Source organism: Diorhabda carinulata, chromosome 4, assembly GCF_026250575.1.
Source record: "Diorhabda carinulata isolate Delta chromosome 4, icDioCari1.1, whole genome shotgun sequence".
NCBI classification, from domain to species: domain Eukaryota; kingdom Metazoa; phylum Arthropoda; class Insecta; order Coleoptera; family Chrysomelidae; genus Diorhabda; species Diorhabda carinulata.
Window position 1 is genome coordinate 10,260,201 of NC_079463.1, and position 20,229 is coordinate 10,280,429.

At 31.7% G+C, this 20,229-nt stretch overlaps 1 protein-coding gene across 1 annotated transcript; it reads right to left on the reverse strand.

Moving 5' to 3' along the window:
- Nucleotides 1–106: 106 nt before the first annotated feature.
- On the reverse strand, nucleotides 107–18,588 carry LOC130892873 (SID1 transmembrane family member 1-like). The gene is made up of 14 exons (XM_057798556.1): nucleotides 18,458–18,588; nucleotides 12,022–12,182; nucleotides 9,885–10,092; nucleotides 8,529–8,794; nucleotides 8,266–8,349; nucleotides 6,975–7,260; nucleotides 6,029–6,231; nucleotides 4,844–5,017; nucleotides 4,234–4,351; nucleotides 3,697–3,819; nucleotides 3,425–3,616; nucleotides 2,467–2,627; nucleotides 1,778–1,888; nucleotides 107–1,594 (listed from the first exon to the last, which is right to left on the reverse strand). Exons 2-14 carry the CDS (start codon nucleotides 12,175–12,177, stop codon nucleotides 1,418–1,420), a joined length of 2,259 nt encoding a protein of 752 aa, XP_057654539.1. The 5' UTR covers nucleotides 12,178–12,182; nucleotides 18,458–18,588; the 3' UTR covers nucleotides 107–1,417.
- Between the last annotated feature and the right edge of the window lie 1,641 nt (nucleotides 18,589–20,229).

A 20,229-nucleotide genomic window follows, 5' to 3' on the forward strand; every position in this document is an offset into this window, starting at 1 on the left:
CCAAAACTGGTCAAAGCATCATTATTTTGTTGAAATGCTAAACACAAATAAAAAAATTCCTTTATTTTATTATTTCGAACGAGAAGAGGCAATAAACACATAGGCATATAATGAAATACAATTTATTATTCACAATACAGTTTGAATAGCTACGAGGTCTGTCAATTTAATAATGAACATTTTCACACTAATACACCGGCTCTGGCGATTTTTCCACGTGTTGTGACAATAGAAGAATTTGATTGAAACTTCCGACCACACCTCGTCACAGTTATTTTTCAAACGTTACTAATTTTAGGGAAGAGAAAAAAGTCACTGGACGATATAATCGGTGATTAGGGTAGCTGTAGGTACACTGGTGCATGGTCGTACTGCAGCAATGAACTATTCACTACGTATAGGCGATCTTTTTTTTTTTGAAGAATACTCAATATAGGGTTTGCTCAAACGGAACTAACTCCTTATAGCGGCTATCAAAAAAACATGTGACATAGTTTTCACTCCCAATTTCCTTTCTTTGATCTTAGATTATTTGTTATGGCTCTTCGACCGGTTTCCCTTCTTGTTCTTAGTCTTTCATGGCTTTTGTTGAACATTTTATTTGTTCTTTGTCTTCCACCACTTTTCTTGAACATTTTACACCAACGTAACACCCGTACAAACACTTTTAATACTGTAGGTTTCCATTTTTGTGACGCGCACCCGTATTAAACACACAACCGAGAGAAAACTAATGATCGAAAAGGACTGAAAAAATTAGTATCAATAGAGCAGGGTTACCACATGATTCAGTAAAAAGTACGTTATATCAGGGTTTAGGAATGGCGATCTAAATCGAAGAATCGATTCCTCGGACCAAATAATTTTTTAAATCGATAAGTAGTACTGAATCGATTCAGTGGATCGATATTTCACATTTTTTTTATACCTGACCTGATACTTTCATACGGCAATAAAAATAAATGTTATTATCGAATTTCCTGAGCTGAAAAATCCCTAATTTTACTGATAAGTAGATCCCAGAGATTTTTTATTGTGGCATCTTTCTTGTTTTTCATAAAATGGATTGATATTTACATTGTAAATACAATTTTCAAAAAAATCGATTTTTTTATGCATCGGCTATGATTCGAATCGATTTTAAAATCGATCTTTTTTGGAAAGAATCGCCATCGCTACCAGGGTTGCCATGAGCGCGGTAAAAAAATCAGTTTCATTACTTAATTGTCAAACCTTGTAATACAAATACATTTCATAAAATAAATTATTTAAACAGTCAAATTATGAAAATATCACGAAATATTTATCACTATGGATTGGTATATGAAGTTTCAGGTTAAATATTCCCTCATATTCAAATGAAACTTGAAGAGTTGCTGTAGTATGATGTTAATTGAGTCCAAGGTATTTTTTATTATTAAAAAACTGGTATTTCACTTTTGTCTATATCTAATATATCATCGTCTAGTGACATTAGGAACATAAAAGTGAAATAAAGGGCTGGGGCGCTCAATAAATGCCAGATATCGTGTTTATCGAAAAATTGAAAGAGAATACATTCTTGGTTCCATTGCCTAGATTGAGCAGGTGTGACCTATAAAAAGAAGTATACAAATCGGTGGTGTATAGTGATGAGTCACCCTGTATGTTTAATATTAATAGATATTAATAGAATGAAGAAATTATCGGTATGTATTGGAAATCGAAATACAAACAAAGTGCAAGGGTTTTTAGGGTTTAAAGAGGCTGTAGGATAAAATAACATTTATATACCAACCGTCCATAAAGTAGCGGCGTCTAAAAAGAAAACACCGGATGATGACCAAGCAACTAGACTGAGAAGACCGTAAATTGTTGCTTCCATACAAATTTTTTCTTTGTTGAAGAGCTGCAACGTCCAATTACTGTTATTTCCTTGATTTAAGTGAAATTTATGCGGCAGCCATTTTCAATTTTTAAAAGTTGAAAACATCAATTTTCTAAGAAACATTTCATTTATATTTTGTATTAACTCCATTATTTTTACTATTATTATTACATAAATAAATTTTCAAATTATTGATAAATTTTCCTAAAATTAAAGGGTAAGAAAAATATAAACTACTCACAATTTTGATGATTATCATTTTATATAACAAGCAAAAATTGAAAAGAAAGTATTAACGACTCAAATTTGGTCTGTACTTGGAAGTTTCAGCCCAATTTTTTAAATTTTTGACAAAAATTACAAAAAACTAACATCCAGTCATAAAACCCTATATAATTTCGCGGAAAAACACAAAAGTATCATAGATTTCTCAAAAAAGATCAGAATTCCCATGATTCGACGAAAAAAATAAACAATATTCCAAATTTCGTTGAAACATTTCAAAACTGCCGCAATAAACACCAACTTTTTGTATTTGTAATGTAAATAAATACGGGCCTGGATTTTTATACTGAATATAAACACACTTATTAACTTACCTTCATAATGATATAAAAGATGGCATGAATAACACTGTTACCCATCAACAGTCCCAAAAGGAACGTTCCAAAATCTGTTACATTATCAGCATATAACCAAAGACCTATTCCAAGCATTGCGTAATTCGCTATATTCGCTATTACTAGAAGTATGAACCGTGCTGTAACAATAATATTTATTGATAATAGACACTGTATAATCCTGAAACAAACTTCATATTTCTTCTTTTTGAACGATTTCACTGCGAGTTAAATATAAAAAATACACTGTTTCAGGGAAATTATTTTTTATATCTTAACATAAAGTTACCTTTGATTTGAAAATTGTCGACGAACTAATTAATCTTTGGTATAATTTAACACAACATGAATACTTCACTCACGCGAATTTTACACCAAATTCTAACACAAATAAACTATTTTTATATTAAATAAGCAAAAATTTCATGTCTCAGTAAATCAGTTATTAAAATTAGAGTAAAATAACAACGTATCAGGGATTAATAACGTATAATTTTCAAAAAATAAACGAAACAATATGTCAGCTGATTGTATTTATTACAGTATATACGATTCTTGATTGTTTTTAATTCGAAAAGAATCGAAAACCTTCATATTTCGAAAATAGTTCTCGATTCTTTTACAAGAGTTGTAAATTTAATAATCGATTATTACTAATTAGGATAAAATATTCGAATAAAATAAAAAATAGTAAAAGTAATTCGTGTGCAATATAGTGAAATTCAGTCTACGAAATGAATTTTGCTCTTACATTATATAAACTACTACTTCTAATGCCAAAATATCTCGAATGATATCACTCGACGACGAACGATTATATAATCGAAAAAAAGACTTGTCAAAAGAGTAGCTTAATAACATCAGAGTAACGTATAATTCGTGCGCAATATGGCTGCGTTTTGGAAGTTTGTTTATAGTGTTGTAAACAAATACTTACTTTTTCTTATTGGGCGGAAACATTCTCGAATAGTGATTCCGCTATTACTTAAATTCTTTTTTAGTTGACGTAATCCGTCAATTACATAATTTAAATAGTAAATTTTGAGCGATAAGAAGATACATAGAAAACTATAACATACAACGAACGTTATCCAGATTACTAAATTTCCATTCAATATTCCAATCATCGCTAAAAATGGGAAGAAAAGGAAAAATTGATTTTTTTAATAGTTCTGAATGGAACAATTGTGGTGGATTACGTTTACTTACCCATGAAAATTGCTATACCGAGGACTGAAAATGTTGAGTAGGCGGTTGCATTTATATCAGGGTGGCGGTTTTGATATAATTTCACCATACAAAGTACCGCCATTACGTACATAAAACTTGTATCTGGAAAAAATTCTGTGGTAGTGTCTCTGTTTGGTTTATAAAGGAAAAAATAGCGATAAAAGTGTTGATTGAATAGCAAAATAAGAAGTTACAGTGTTGCCAGTGTTATTATTTCTCTTAGAAGTGAGGTAAATGATGAAGAACTTCATGGGGACAAAATGACTTTTATTTGGGTATGTGTACCAACAAAATATTTTATCAAGTAATTCTATATTAATTTTGTCATTTTTATTTACGTGAACCTCGCAATTTCATTATATAAACAGTTCGAAACATACTAGGGAGGATTAAAAAGTAACCTGAATTAGAAAAAAATATTTAATATCAAACTTTTTAGAAAAATAAAGTTTTTATCTTTCAAAATACTTTCCATTACCATTACTACTTTTGTCCAATTATATTGAATAAACTTACCGAATTGATAATTCGACTGACTTGGGCATATATGGTAACAAGATGATAATAATCCTTCGATGATTAAAGCTACACCCATAGCGTGAAATAATCCATAATGTACGGGAATGCCTTTATCCTAAACAGTAGTAAATACCGCACGACTAAGAAATATGTAAAAAGTGTTGATAAAAAGCTCAAATTTATAATCTACTGATTTTAATTTCAATAAAAATGTCAAAATAAAGTGTAAAAACGATTATCTATCCGTTCTATTCTACTTATTAGAATCGAAATCGGTCGGTATCAAAAGATCTTGGAAAAACTGATCAGAATTATTTTCGTTTGAAGTATAGGTCGATCAGAATCGAATACTTGCGAACGGAAATAGCTTAAAAATGCAGAAATAAGAGATAAAATGTTAAAAATTGAAATAGATATAGAAAAAATCAAATTTTATCACTAATGGCAAAAATTTTGAAAACAAGTAGGTAATGAATCTTAATTAGTTTGGAAGTACCAATAATACCATATGAAATAGAGGATTATCTGAAAAGTTGGGAAATATATTTACGCATGCGTTGAGAGAAAATGTCATTGAATATTTGATTTGATCTGACATTTAACTTACCTTTCTCATTTTAATAAGCCTGTGTCTGTCAACGACTACACATATAAAAATTATACCAAATATTACGTAACCAATATTCGAATAAATATGATTGAAATCGCTAAAAGAAAAGGCGGGATTAGCGCAGAAGAAGTTGTAGTAGCACATATCTTCGTTACCGGTAGCATTCTCGATCTGAAAAACATCGTTTCAATCCAATATACCGTCAAATCTATTCAAATCATATAATCGACTGTCCATTTTGCGTGTATGAGATAGTTCATCCAAGATATAGTTTGGTGGTGACACACTTGGCTGCCGAAAAACGTTAAAAGCGCCAAACAAGGACATGTAAAGGTGGACTAAGGAGTATAACCTCGTAGACCTAAAGATCGGCGACGACTTATCGCCTAAAAGTATCGTCGTCGACCAGGACTCCGATGAGGAGACGAAACTATTCGGTGAAACCAAATTTGACGACGTCAAAGAAGCTCAGCTCAATAGCGTTTCTGACTGGAAAAAAGAGTTCTGAAGATTTAAGAAGAAAGTTCCTAGAGGAAGGCAGGGAAATAATTGCCGGAAAGACATCAAAAAGATTTTATAAGGAAGAAATATGAAAACAATTGCCAATTACGAAAAAACCAAACCTAAGTTGGAAAGTTTCATCGAGGACTGACCAAAACGGCAGAAAGCTACAGAAATTTAATGCGGTTGCTGAATTCAATTCAGGAAAGGAGTCTAACCTGCAGAATTCTGCAGAGACTCTGATCCACTGAAGAAGAGGAAAGAACAGCGAACAAAGCTTAACCAGTTACCTGGGTCTTGCTTGGTCCATTATGGAGCAAAAGAGTGTACGTTAAGAGAGGCTTATAACCAGTAGTGGATGAGACAGGTTGCTAAATGATGATGACCAGTCACCATAGAAGTTTCAGATTGCCGGCTGGTAAAATGACAATGGATAGATGGATGGAAGAGGAAAGAAAGGTTCTGTTATCTGTAGAAAATTTAGACCGTGGCAGCAAAAGGGGAATTAAGGTCGTTATATGCTCCAACAGGAGATCTATGGACCTCTTGGAGGTACCAGTATCCAGGTACTACGACAATCGTTGGCTTCGATTTGTAAACAGGGTTGTATATAAGTAAAATACAAAATGTACAATTATTTGACATTATACTAACTTTTATTAACACGAGGTAAATACATACCCTTTGATACGTAATAACAAGTTGTACCACTGGTATACTATAAAAAATGGCTATGCTCAACGTATGCCATAAATAATTGTAAGATCTTTGCTTTATTCTTTTTGGATATCTAGCGAATTGAGATAAATTTAAATGGTCTTCTTTCAATATTTTAATAATTTGTTCCTCGGACATAGGTTCGAAATAATCGCTAACTGATACATCTGAAAAATTGGTCTAATATTAATTTACGACAGACAGTAATAGCAACAAGTGAGAGTATTTTGAGTCACTAGAAAAACGAACTGAAACATGGATATATGAGTATATGGTTGAGAGGTGACTTGTAGAAATGTGTCTAGTCTCGTTCAGTTCGGTATCAAGAAACAATTGAAGTATAGGCGTTTAGTTTGACGTATTTATCCATTCGAAAGCGAAACAAAACGTTTAACATAAAAAAATCAACTTGGTATTCGATTTTACAAAAAATATTCGTAGTCAAAAGCGTACAAGATTCAATAGACACAAGAATTTAGCGACGTAGCTATCTTTTACGTCAATATCATGTTAACAAGGAGATTTGGTGATACTGGGCAGCATAAACGATCTTTACACATTTCAAAAGTCGTTGTGTTATCCTCTATGTCTGCTAAAGGCATAATAAATATTTATTTTCATGAATACTGATTTGAAAGTGATTTTTCGAGTTAAGAATTGCAGTTTCAACTAAATAACGTGGTTCCAAGTCACTTGCCATATATTAAATCAAGTAATTGAAGCTTTTAATATTCTAATAAGGACATTTTACGAAGAGGTTAACATCAACTGGACTCTTAAAATCCCCGAACTTAGTCTATTTGATTATTTCGACGTGAAAGATTCGACGAAAAGAACTATTATTCAAATAATCAATTCAAAAATTCATATTTTCCTTACTAGTGTGATAAATAATTTAAAAACAACATACCATTATACGTATTTCTCGATATTGTACCATATCGGTGGAAAATAAAAGCGGTAACCATTAAAAGGAAACCGGTTATTACGCAGATAAAAAAAGTTGCTAAAATAGCTAGGACGTAATGCTTAGCACCAATACCGTTGTTTATTTTAAACATAACAGTCGAACTTTCATTTTGAGAGATAGACAATACTTTTGTATACCTCGGTATGTAAGAACTTTCTTGACTGCAGTCATAATTATCAGGTTTAGCAACGAATACGAGAAAGAAACCATCTTTATATTGTCTGGTCTACAAAAAAAATCAATTTTGATTTGTATTGGAAACCACGATAAACATTTTCCATTCAGAATAGAATATTTTTGAAATTGTTTTAAACGATATTTATACCTCCAATTTGCCGTTCAAAAATTATTATAACAATTTTATGAATTATTATCACATTTAAAATCAAGTTTTTCAACTTTTTGATTCAAATTTCCCGCTAAAACGCTCATTACAATATGTGGACCCACTGACGTCAGTATATAGTAAACAGTTAACGGTTTATAGTGTATAGTGCCTGATTGTACTAATATTTTCTCGAAAACAATTTTTTCACTTGTTTAGAGCGATAAGAGATCAAAAAAGCGGTTACAACTTGCTTGAGGAGATCTATGAACCTACCTAAATTCGGTAGCAGAAAAAACATTCAATTTTGATTTGTACTGGAAACCACGACAAACATTTTCCATTCAGAATAGAGTATTTAACAAATTTTTGAAATTAGTTTAAACGATATTAATACCTCCAATTTGCCGTTCAAAAATTATTATAACAATTTTTTGAATTATTATCACATTTAAAATCAAGTTTTTCAACTTTTTGGTTCAAATTTCCCGCTAAAACGCTCATTACAATATGTCGGTGCACTGACGTCAGTATATAGTAAACAGTTAACGGTTTATAGTGTATAGTGCCTGAGTGTACTATTATTTTCTCGAAAACAATTTTTTCACGTGTTTAGAGTGATACGAGATAAAAAAAGCGGTTACAACTTACTTGAAGAGATCTACCATTTAGCATTGGCAATTTTCGGATTTCTATTTCAAATATTTTGATTTAAAATAAAATTACATAAAATAAAATTTAATTTAGATAAGAGAATAAAATGACTAGTCCACTGATAACTAAAACAATGTTTATTTACTATATAATGACGTCACTGACGCATTCATGTCAGTAATGGCGGGAAGTGTGGTATGATAGTTGCGCAGTAATTAAGTAAATGATTAGGGTGAAAAATATTGAGCTTACCGGTATTGTTATAGCGCCTTTTGTATTGATTGTTTGATATGTACCTTCGTATTTAATATCTTTATTTAAATCCAATACAGGGCACTGGAAAAAAATTATTATACACGTACATTTAGAAAATTAAAAACTAGAACAAAATTACATCCATTTCAAGTCGAGTTTTTTAATATTGAAATTTGAGTACATCGAAATTATAGATTCACTCGCAAACTAACAAACAACAGGACGAACTGAATAAAAAAAAATGTAAATATGATGAATACCTTGCTGTTTTGTACGGAAACTGTGAGACAATATTCATCCTCTGAATACATCTCGATAAAAATCGTGTCGCTAGTGTTAGTATTAAATTTGTGAAATACATAATTGGGTTCGCTAGGCGAGACCGTAAGAAAATAATTCTGGTCTAATTTTACGTAAAAATCTTTCTCTTCTTCTAATTCTACGATTACGTCGACGTCATTCGGATCAGAAGTTGATAAGGCTATTATAAAATTCTGAGAAAAATTCAGAGGTACAAGAGAAAAACCTAAAATATAACAAAATGACGTGATATGATAATAGTATATTACATAACGAGTTTGAAAAGTGATTTGCGAACGAGTGCGAAATACATACACGAATCACAACAAACTTTCAATTTATTTTTATTGTAAACACTACTATAACCTCAAAAATTACAATGTCTACTTCTTCAGTCTTCTTAAATTTGGCCTTTTGCCTTCGGCACCCAGCCAGATTCATATTATTTTCGGTATTCCCTCTATCTTTCGAGACCATATATAACATAAGAAAAAGAAGCATGTTAATACATGTGTTTTATTATTTTTTAGTACATGTTTGAAACAAGCTACTTTCTTAGGTAAAAATGAATATGCAATCTATCATTTTCATAACTGGTCGTAGGAAAAAAATTCGATTTCGGCAATGATAAATTCATTTATTTTTATTTGTTTTTCACTTAAAATGTTTTTAAATTATACCACATCTTATACAATCGTGTATGGATAGTCGCATACGTATCTCACTCAATAAAAGAAGAAAATAAGGGAAAATACGAGGGTTGCTACTAAAGTTTTAAGATAGACCAATAAAAATAAATATTTATAATTTGATATGAGTTTTTTGTTTTTTAAAATATTCTCTACTAGAATCGATATAGATTAAGGTACTTCCAAAACATGTGATTTGAACGTTGTAACATTAAATCCCCGACAGGAGACTCTTCCTCAGGAAGTGGTATTCGGCCTCAGTTAAAGTATTTAAAAACTGGTACTCAGATAGGGTGAACAATTAATATTAAATTGGACGCCACCACCAGCGAATATAAGGAATAATATCACCACATATTTCACTAAATTTACTTTGCTTTAAGCACTTTTAGGTATAGGTAGATAGAGGACGATTTAGTAAAGTTTTATCTATTAAATAATTAATGTTATACATTTTTTTTAACAATTTCATGTTATCGTCTCAATTTAATTCAACATCCATTGGTCTTTTACCCACTACCAATTTTTATTGGTTTTGTTATCAAAAGATAAAAAAAATATTAGAAAAAAAATGTGAATATCCATTATTTTTAGTATACACCCTAAATTCATATAGTTCCTTTTTACCTTGTATCGAAATAATATTATCCATGTAATCGTGACATAAAGTCCTTGAAACGTTATTATAATAATACATTTTTTCTAATTTACTGGATTCGACTATTAACGGCACTGACCAAGCAGTTACTTCCTTTTCCTGTTGAGCAACCACTAGAATTGGTTTATCTTTTTGGGCATTTTCCGATGAAGTTTTCACTCTATACGGATTCAAAGTCTAAAATAATTATTATCACATTAACACAATTCAAAATTCCGGGAGCGAGTAGATGACGTGAAAATAACGCTGTGACATCATAATCATTCACTAAAAATTCATAACGTTCGAATATATAATTTAGAAAATATACTTAAATATGAATTCTATAACTTGGAAACGAGTTGACATAAACAAACTTTCGTATTCCTATATCAAAATGAATCATTTGTTGAGATGTCTCTGTGGTAGAACGTTGTCGGTCGAATATAGAAACACCCTGTATACACCGGTATGCTGAATTATCGGCTCAAATTTGACACGCCTCGCGCATGATGTTACGCTGGAATCAGAATGTTTTCTTCGTCATCAAGATTAGGTTGGAGTTATAGGTATTAACTGGGTTTTTGTGTGTTTGTGATATTTTTTCGTGTTTAGCGCAGATCTGGATTTAGCATTTTGGACGATTCAAGTTACTTCGCTGAAAACCTCTTTAAAAAAATTGTAATAGGCATCTATGTTAATAGCTTGAACAATACTCCAAGATGCAATTTTATCATAATTTGTTGAATTTACTTGACAAAATGCAATATCAAAACAGTTTTAACTATTTTATGTATTAAACAGTGGGCCCCGTAGACGAAACGTGGATCCACCACAACATATCATAGACCAAATAGTAGTTAAAACATATGAGTTACTTAGAATAAATCACCGCCAAAGTAGATTTTTTAGGCATTAAAATCATGGCGAATTGATGCTCGTGCTATACTCCACAATGTGAAAATGAAAAATTATTCATGTTAATAATAATATTCTGACATTTGAATAAACACCAAAATGATATTTGACACCTGCGTATCTCCAGTATTCTTATTCAAAGATAAAAATTATTAAGATTTGGTCATTTTTAAAAGTTTTATAAGCATATGATTAATCTCAGTAATGAAACAAAAAGTAAACAGGATCATTCGATAAGGACTATAATCTATCTTTTAAAAAATTAACGTCTTGAGACTGTCTTTACTTTTTTCGTCTCTAAAATTTTGTCCTAGGTCGGGGCCTCGCGTGCCTAGTCGTAAATCCATCACTGGCTTAACGGCTATTACAGAGTTGATTCAACTGTTATTATTTGCTTTTAAAATATTTGTACTTTCTATTATGATATTATAATCCCATCGCTACATGCAAAAACACCAATCGAAATCCCAAAAAAAGACTTGGCGAAGCAGTGGACAGGACCCTGTAGTCGAGATGATAAAATTAATTTGAAATATGGTAATTGAATGTCGTAATCCACAATATAAAACACACAATTCCTATTTCCTTCCAATAATTGTCGATTCACTTGTATAATTATTAAAATAAACGGTTTCAGTCGTGTTGGAAGTATTTAGATAGGTAAGATTTATTGCAAACAGCACGCGGCCTTAAGAACGTGAAATTTATTTGGTAAATTCCATAACCATATAAATAATGCATAAATAGACATATCTTTGCATCAAATATTACTTTTGGAATCAAAATAAAAATTTATAACAGGTATAAAACATACATAAAAGTCGATCCACACATATCCGTTATTTGACGTACCTACCATGACCTTCAGTAGAAAAAAAATATCGGTTGACAAAATTATTAGTTAACTTAAGGGGGAAAACGGTGCATGTTCAACCATGAACGGCAACGTAACAACTTGGGGTTCTTTATATTAAAAGATCGACCTTTATACTTCACATTCTGATTCCAACGTGACGTCTCATTGTACGAGAGAGATCGCGCGTGCCTGCGCATAGACATACCGTGTATGTGTATCGTGGTTAGAAATAAAACTGACAGAGAAAGATTCTTTGTTTGGTGGTCATGACGCAATGTTGCCGGCTCTGGAGTTATGACTCTAAATTGCCAGCATTCGTTAGAAATGTAAAATCAAATTTCAAAGTAACTTACCGTAAGATTTTTGTATATCAAAATTATTTGGCGCTGGGAATTCAGCTGTAGCGATATTGGTGAAGTATCATTTCTATAAATTTGTACTATTTCGATGTTTGAACAGTATATTGAACCAAGATAGATTATTAATACCATATGTGATAGAGTTCTCATCGTACCTGGAAATATGAATGAAATATTAAGTAAAATACTAATAATTGTAGTATTAAAACAGTCTTTTATTTTGAACAAAATTTCTTTTTTAAATTTCTCGATATTGTTGAAGATTAAAATATTCGTAACTTAATAGAACATTTTTTGACAATACCTGTAAACAAATGTGAATATTTGACATTTCATAATTGATATATCATCCGAACAGATATTTTCGTTTATTTATTCGAGATGGACAAAATTTAGGATGAAAGTCACTTCAATATCTTCTCATAATAGTACAGGGAAGTTAGGTAAACAACAATTTTTCAGAGACGGAATATTATGCTCGTAATTTTTTGAAATATGATGAAATACATGATATGTAAAACCATAATAATGATATATTGTAGCTGTAATGGCTATTAAAAAGAATAAACCGTAAATATATGGTGATGATTCTCATAATAGTCCAGGGATATTAGTAAACAACATTTTTTCAGAGACGGAATATTATGTTCCTAATTTCTTAAAATATGATAGAGAGCCTTGCCTATTTTATGAATAACTTATTTTAATGCAGTACTTTGCCGTTCGTCACTTAATACTGGTCACATTAACGTAACTTTAGAAGCAAGTACTGCGTGATTTCTATTAAAGCTATTAGTTGTGGATTAATTTTGATTAGAGTGCAGAAACATTTTCGGCATATTTTTTACTTCCGTAAAGGGAAGAAAGCTGTTGCGGCTCACAAACAAATATGTGAAGTTTATGGTGTTGATTGCTTAACGTGTCAGAATTGATATAAAACATTCCGATCTGGCTTGTTATTCGGGTACCCCTCGAATTGAGAGAAATACATTTAACACAAAGAATCAATATTTGCGATATGTATCTTAAATGAAATGAAACCGACCGTATCCTGAAAAGAATCATCTCTGGATATGAAAAATGGGTCCTGTACAATAACATAGTTCGAAACGATCATGGGGCACAAACGATGAACCAGCACAAACCACATCGAAAGCTGAAAAACAAAAAAAAAGCTAATTATGTCAATTTGGTGGGATTACATAGGTGTTGTGCTTTTTGAGCTGCTTCCAAGGAACCAAACGATCAATTCTGATTTTTACTGTCAACAATTAATGAAAGTGGATGGAGTAATCAAAGAAAAGCAGACAGAATTTTCAAATCGGAAAGGTTTATTGTTACACTACAATAATGTAAAGCATCACACATCTTTGATACCTCGGGGAAAACTATCGGAGCTTGACTGGGAAGTGATGCTACATCCCCCATACAGCTCTGATCTGGCTCCATCTGTTTAACATTTATTTCGAGGTTTGCAGAATTCTTTGAATGGTCAAACTTTCACAAATGACGATGAACTTCAATCGCACCTGGTTCAGTTTTTTGTTTATAAAGACCAGAAATTTTATGAGCGCGGAATCTTGAAGCTGAAAGAAAGATGTTAAGAGGCCATTGAGCAAAATGGGAAATATATAATTGATTAAAAACTATTCTTTGTTAAAACAAGTGTTTTATTTTATACTACAAAACTGAAATTAATTTGTCACAAACCCAATACAAGATATGTAAAGCTTTAATAATTACATATCGTAGTTCCAGGGAAGTTAGGTTAGCAACAATTTTTCGAAGATGGAATATTATGCCCCTAGTTTTTAAAAATATCATGATATATAAAGCTACTATTATTCCGAATATAAAGTCTATAATTTTTTTAATTGAAAATTAACGTCCCTCCTAAGCTTTGGTGCAGAAACAAAAAATATGAAAATTACATGAAGGACTATCAGAAAATTAATGAAATACATCGATTATAGTAGATTGTATTTTTTGGTACGTGTTTGAGTAACTTGTAAGACTTTCTTGATCTCGTTGATTGAATCAAAACTTTTTTGATCTCCGTGTGGCGGTTGAATGTTTCCCTTATTGGAAATATATTGACCCCCAATGATAATAGATTACTAGCTTTTACCCGCGGCTTCGCTCGCATCGAATCCATTAAATAAGTATCAGAAATCATTATAATAGGAAAGAACGAACTCTGTAGCTATATTAGAACCTGAGATATAGATCTTTGAATGTAGAAAAATTGCCAAAAACCTACAAAAATCCATAACTCACATGGAATGTCCGCGCCTAGCTCCTCTCCAACTCAACCGATTTAAGTGTTCAAAAACTCAAAAGAAAGAGCATGTTTCAGCGAGTGTTCTTAAACCAAAACGAAGTCTCTATCTTGAATAGAATCTGAGATATTGAGGATAGAACGTGTGTATGTGAAAAACTCCCATAAGTAATGTACAGGGGGAAATCGCATTTGAGTATAACTTGAGAATGATGAAAATTAGATGAAATCCGATGGTTAATGGCTGATCTGTGCATCAATACCTTTCATTGAAAAAAAAATAAGCAAATCGGTTGGGTAGAACGCCTGAACGGACTCGGAATGGAAATCATCAATTTTTTTAATATATAAGATGACACAGCTTAGTGCACTCGGAATTTGACACTTTTAGGCTAACCATGTTTACTCGTAATAAATCATATTTTTTTTGCGTCGCTATATGACAATGGATGGAACATGGATCCATCACTTCATTTCGGAATCAGAACGATCATCATCTGAGTGAACCGCAGTCGGTGAACCACGTCCGAAGACACAACATTCAACTGGAATATTGTTCACCGACTATCTCCAAAAGCGAGTACTACATAGAGTTGTTGGATCGGTTGAATGCAAAAATCAAGGAAAAACGGACTCATATTCAAGGGCGGATCAAGGGTCTTGACAAAGGGGTAGTCATTAGTATTAGGACGAGTCCACCCCCAAAGACACGGCATTTCAAGCCTTTTACCCACAAAATATGAGTTAATTACGTTATTTTTGACAGCATAATGACGAATTTTGCGCAATAATTTACTTTAAACCTCGATACCTCATCGACTTTGAAGCATATATCAAAACGTCAGTCAGTATACTGTTTATTATCGTTTTTTCTAGGGCAGTTCTCCATTATAGTTGTGTAACTTAGAAATAATGCGAAAGGTTTTTATTGAGTATATTTTGATTTGTTAAATAATTATAATAACGTTTATCAATTCTAATTCAAAACTACTTCTTATTAGGTATTTGAAGGTAGACGGGCTAAGGGTCTAAGGACTACAGCTAATGACAATTTTATCAGAGTAGTTTATTAAAAATTAAACTATGCTAATATGTACATATTGAAATGGATATTAATCAGGGCTTAGGGGGGGTCATGACCCCCATAAACCTCCTGAATCCTGCTCATATGTCGAAGAAAAAATCACTGTTTTACCTAGACAACGCACGATTCACAAGTCGATTGCAACGATGGTTAAGTTGCGCTTCCTCATCCACCGTATAGTCCAGATCTGGCTCCCAGTGATTACTGGCTTTTCGCTGATCTCGAAAAAATTGTTGATGGTTAGAAATTCAGCTCAAGTGAAGTAAGTAATTGCCGAAATTTAAGCCTATTTTGAGGCAAAAGACAAATCCTTCTACAAGCATCCAATCTCTTTTTTTATTGCTCGTACAAAAAATTGTGAGTATCAAATTGTGCTTTAGAACACTATTAAACTAGATTAAATGAGACTCCTGTTAAATGTACAGTTTATTTTTCGACCTAGCTTTCCTGGACTATAACGTTATTTCTATAAGATAATAAATTTTTATTCACGTAATGACTCATTTCCGTGTTATCTCATTTCGATCTGCCTTCATTTTATGACAATTTATCTGATCTCAACTATATTTTAATGAAGAAAATGTTTCTGTCATCGCCATCAGCTGATTGTAGTTTAGACTCAATTATGAATATGCAAGTACCAGACAATATTCTTTGTTTTTAATAAAAATGGGAAAATACCATATGGATTAACTTTATGTATACCATGTATGTCGATAATACCTGAATCAATATTGAAATATGTTACTAAACGATAGCGGTTCCATTTATTTTTATCAAGTACTTATATCCATAAATCGAGATAACGTTACTGATTTCATCTTTCTTGGAACGACACGACGTTTAATCACCAACAGTATAAGACGTTTAAAAAAATCCACGGAAGATGACAAAATGTGAATTTTCGTCAATAAAAGGGTCTGCCATAAAATTTATTCCTTATTCGTATAGATACTTCAGAAATGCCATACTAGAGATGAGCACGAGATCTGTTACGTATGGAACCATGTTTCACTTTCATGTAATCAATAAGCATATTAGTAATGGTAGAAAAGATAGTAGACAAGATGTTCTATCAGATGAAAGTAATACTAACTTTTTAAGTCTGATATTTTCCGAGATACTATAGTCTATTTCAGATAGGTATAGAATAATAAAATGGGGAATTCCGTCTAGTTCGGTTCAATTTCGGTGTCGGCCATCGGTGTAGGTCTTGAAATAGTATTGTTTGTAATATTAAAATTAATTATAACGACAAGAGGAGATTACAGTTACTCAAATGACGAAGAATATTATGATTTTTTATAATTTAATTTCTGTATAATGTATTTTTTGTATAAAGTTCAATAAAAAATAAGTGTACCTAACACTATGTACATAATGCCTAATTTTTATTCTGTCAAAATAAAATTCTTTCCTTTTTACGAGTATCCTACCGGTACGCCTTTGGCACAATATTTTCAGTGTTTGTGAATGGATAACAATAGGCTAAACCCATAAATTGACCTCAACCCAGGTGGGACTACCTACACATAAAAAGAGAGGAATTTACAATGAAATCAATGCCAAACTATGAAAGTGGCTTATATATTCGTTGGGTCACTTTGTGGTCCTTTTGCATACCTAATGAGTTGGTTTTATTACTCTATACCTTTCTGAAACAAACTCTAGTCCTCAAACATCAATTTTTTTCTCTAAAAAGTTACGATTTCAACCGGTTTTCCACACTATATGACTAAGAGTTTTTATATTATCCAAAAAAATCAAAATAATTCGGCAATAATGTATTTTTTTCTAGAAGAATTGGTGTTGTTAATTAATATAAATTTTCGGGTGTCATTTGAAGATCCCTAATGACACTTTATCTGAATTTTTCAACATAGAAGCCTCGCGCATCACCCTGTAGTCGGTTTTCTACTCTTGTACCTAATGTAAATTTTCCCAACCATTATTTTGGTCTCCCCGATATCCAGAGTTGCATCTATGTAATTTCTGTATCTGGATTTGACATAAATTAGTAGTTTATGACACGATTATAGTTGATACCAACGAATTGAAGTTAATGTAGCAATAATTTGAATGTAACGAAAGTTCTCATTATTATTTTTTCCGAAAACTTTCTCTTTCTGGCACAGATCTGCTAAAATGGAGTTATGTTGGATGTATAGACATTACACCGAACTAAGAATCGAACAGATATTGCTATATTGAATTAAATTAAAAATTGATTCCAACTGAAGCTTCTTCTTTTTGCATTTTAAAACAATATTTCCCGTAATTTGAATATTGATGATGAAAAAATTGGTACATTACACAATAAGTTGTGTGCCTTACACATAGATGGCGCTGCCATTGTTAAATTCATATGGAGTACCAGCTTTCAAAAGGCTATGTGTAAAATTTCTTGACAGTTCGATTAGTCAGAAGAAAGTGACAGCCATTTAAGTGAATCTACTTTTGTTATTTACAAAACAATTAATTTAAAATTTCACGTGTTAATTTATCATAGCTTCTTGATAAACAAATATTGTACAAGCTCAGTAACGGCTTTAAATGTGGTATCTGGATTCTGTTTCATCGAAAAGAACTGCAGAAAATGCAAAAATCAAGGAAACGGCATCTTATGTTGAAGAAAAATCACTGTTCTCCCAATTCAATGGCAACGATGGTTAAATTGAACGAATCACACTTCGAATTACTTCCTTATCCACCGTACAGTCCAGATCTGGCCCCCAGTGACTACTGGCTTTTCGCTGATCTCAAAAAATTCTCAGCTCACATGAAGAAGCTGAAACTGAAGCCTTTTTTTGGCAAAAAATGTGTTTTGTTTTAGTTAGTCACACGATTTATTGAGTGATGGTTATATTGGTTTCTTTTATGACTAAAAATTTATAACATTCGAAAAAAATCGTTGTTGGTAAGAATTTTCTCTCAACAAATGCCTGTAAAATAATATTCGGATCTGTACGAAGCTATTTTTAACCGGATATCTTAATATTATAATGACATTATTATTGTTATCAGATTTTCACTAATATCTATAAAAAACTGAATGAATTAGTATTCACCTCATTAAATCACTTTACAAACAAAAACTTGTTATGTTATATCACTACACACCAAATGGTTGAAATTTGAAACGATTCTCGTTATCTGTACATATTTGTTTCTACTATCTCCACCGAGTTTTTTTAGATATGAGTTGGTGGAATTCATCTATACCACACTCAAATTTTCAAACACAGATAATGATATCTAGCACCGGCACCTTCCAGTCATAAAAACTACGTTTAGATGAATCCATAATAACCATTCTGTTGCCAAGTTATTTATGTTTCAAATTGAACTAATATGCAAAAAAAATAACAAAAATAATTATAACATGAATTTAATTCAATAGTGCGAACAAACTCTTGTCCTGTGCATATATTTATATAATTTTTCTATCATTCAATATTAGTAGTACGTACAAACCTAGAGCAGAATTTATTTTTCTATGAACACATTTCAAATCACCATGAAACGACTAACTTGATATCTACATTGTATCAACCATACGAATCAATTAATAATTTAAAAGAAGCTTCCAAAGAAAATGATTCAAGTCAATATCTTCATCCATTATTCATATTATCATTTTTTAATGACATTGTAATTAGAAATTGATCTGGAATGGTTGTGAATACCACGTGTTTATGTTATTTCGCGATAGGGGTGGTACGTTATAATTTAGATAGTCTATATACGAGGGTTGTCAATAAAATCAGGTTCCCCAAAAACTGAGGACTCTAGGAACACTGTTAGGCAGAATTTGACGAGTCTGGTGTATAGCTCGGCTGCCTTTCTCCCAGTTCCATCTCCAGCGAACTATCTAGAACGTTCATTTTTTCTTAGTAGCCGTGAAAGATGGAAAGATGAAAAACATATGTTTCTTCAAAAAATCATTCGTGCTGAAATAATTGGAATTTATAATTGAAATTTTAAAGAAATGGTCTCAAAAGATTGTTGTATCATGAGTAAAATCGGGATGCAACTTAGGGTCAAGGTTTTGGACATACGAAGCTTCAAAGTTGTTCAAGGATTATTAAAAAGTATGTGTTCCTTTGAAAAGATACTCAGGCTGAAATAATTGAAATATTGAACTGAAATTTCAGAGAATTGTTCTCAAAGGATCATTCCATATTGACAAAAATGAAGATGCAGCTTAGGTTCATAGTTTTGAACATACGAAGCTTCAAAGTTGTTCAAGGATTATTAAAAAGTATGTGTTCCTTTGAAAAGATACTCAGGCTGAAATAATTGGAATATTGAACTGAAATTTCAGAGAATTGTTCTTAAAGGATCATTCCATATTGACAAAAATCAAGTTGCAGCTTAGGTTCATAGTTTTGGACATACGAAGCTTCAAAGTTGATCAAGGATATTAAAAAGCATGTGTTCCTTAAAAAAATCACTAATCACTCAGGCTGAAGTGACAGAAATATTGAACTGAAATTTCAGAGAATTGTTCTTAAAGGATCATTCCATATTGACAAAAATCAAGTTGCAGCTTAGGTTCATAGTTTTGGACATACGAAGCTTCAAAGTTGATCAAGGATATTAAAAAGCATGTGTTCCTTAAAAAAATCACTAATCACTCAGGCTGAAGTGACAGAAATATTGAACTGAAATTTCAGAGAATAGTTCTTAAAGGATCATTCCATATTGACAAAAATCAAGTTGCAGCTTAGGTTCATAGTTTTGGACATACGAAGCTTCAAAGTTGATCAAGGATATTAAAAAGCATGTGTTCCTTAAAAAAATCACTAATCACTCAGGCTGAAGTGACAGAAATATTGAA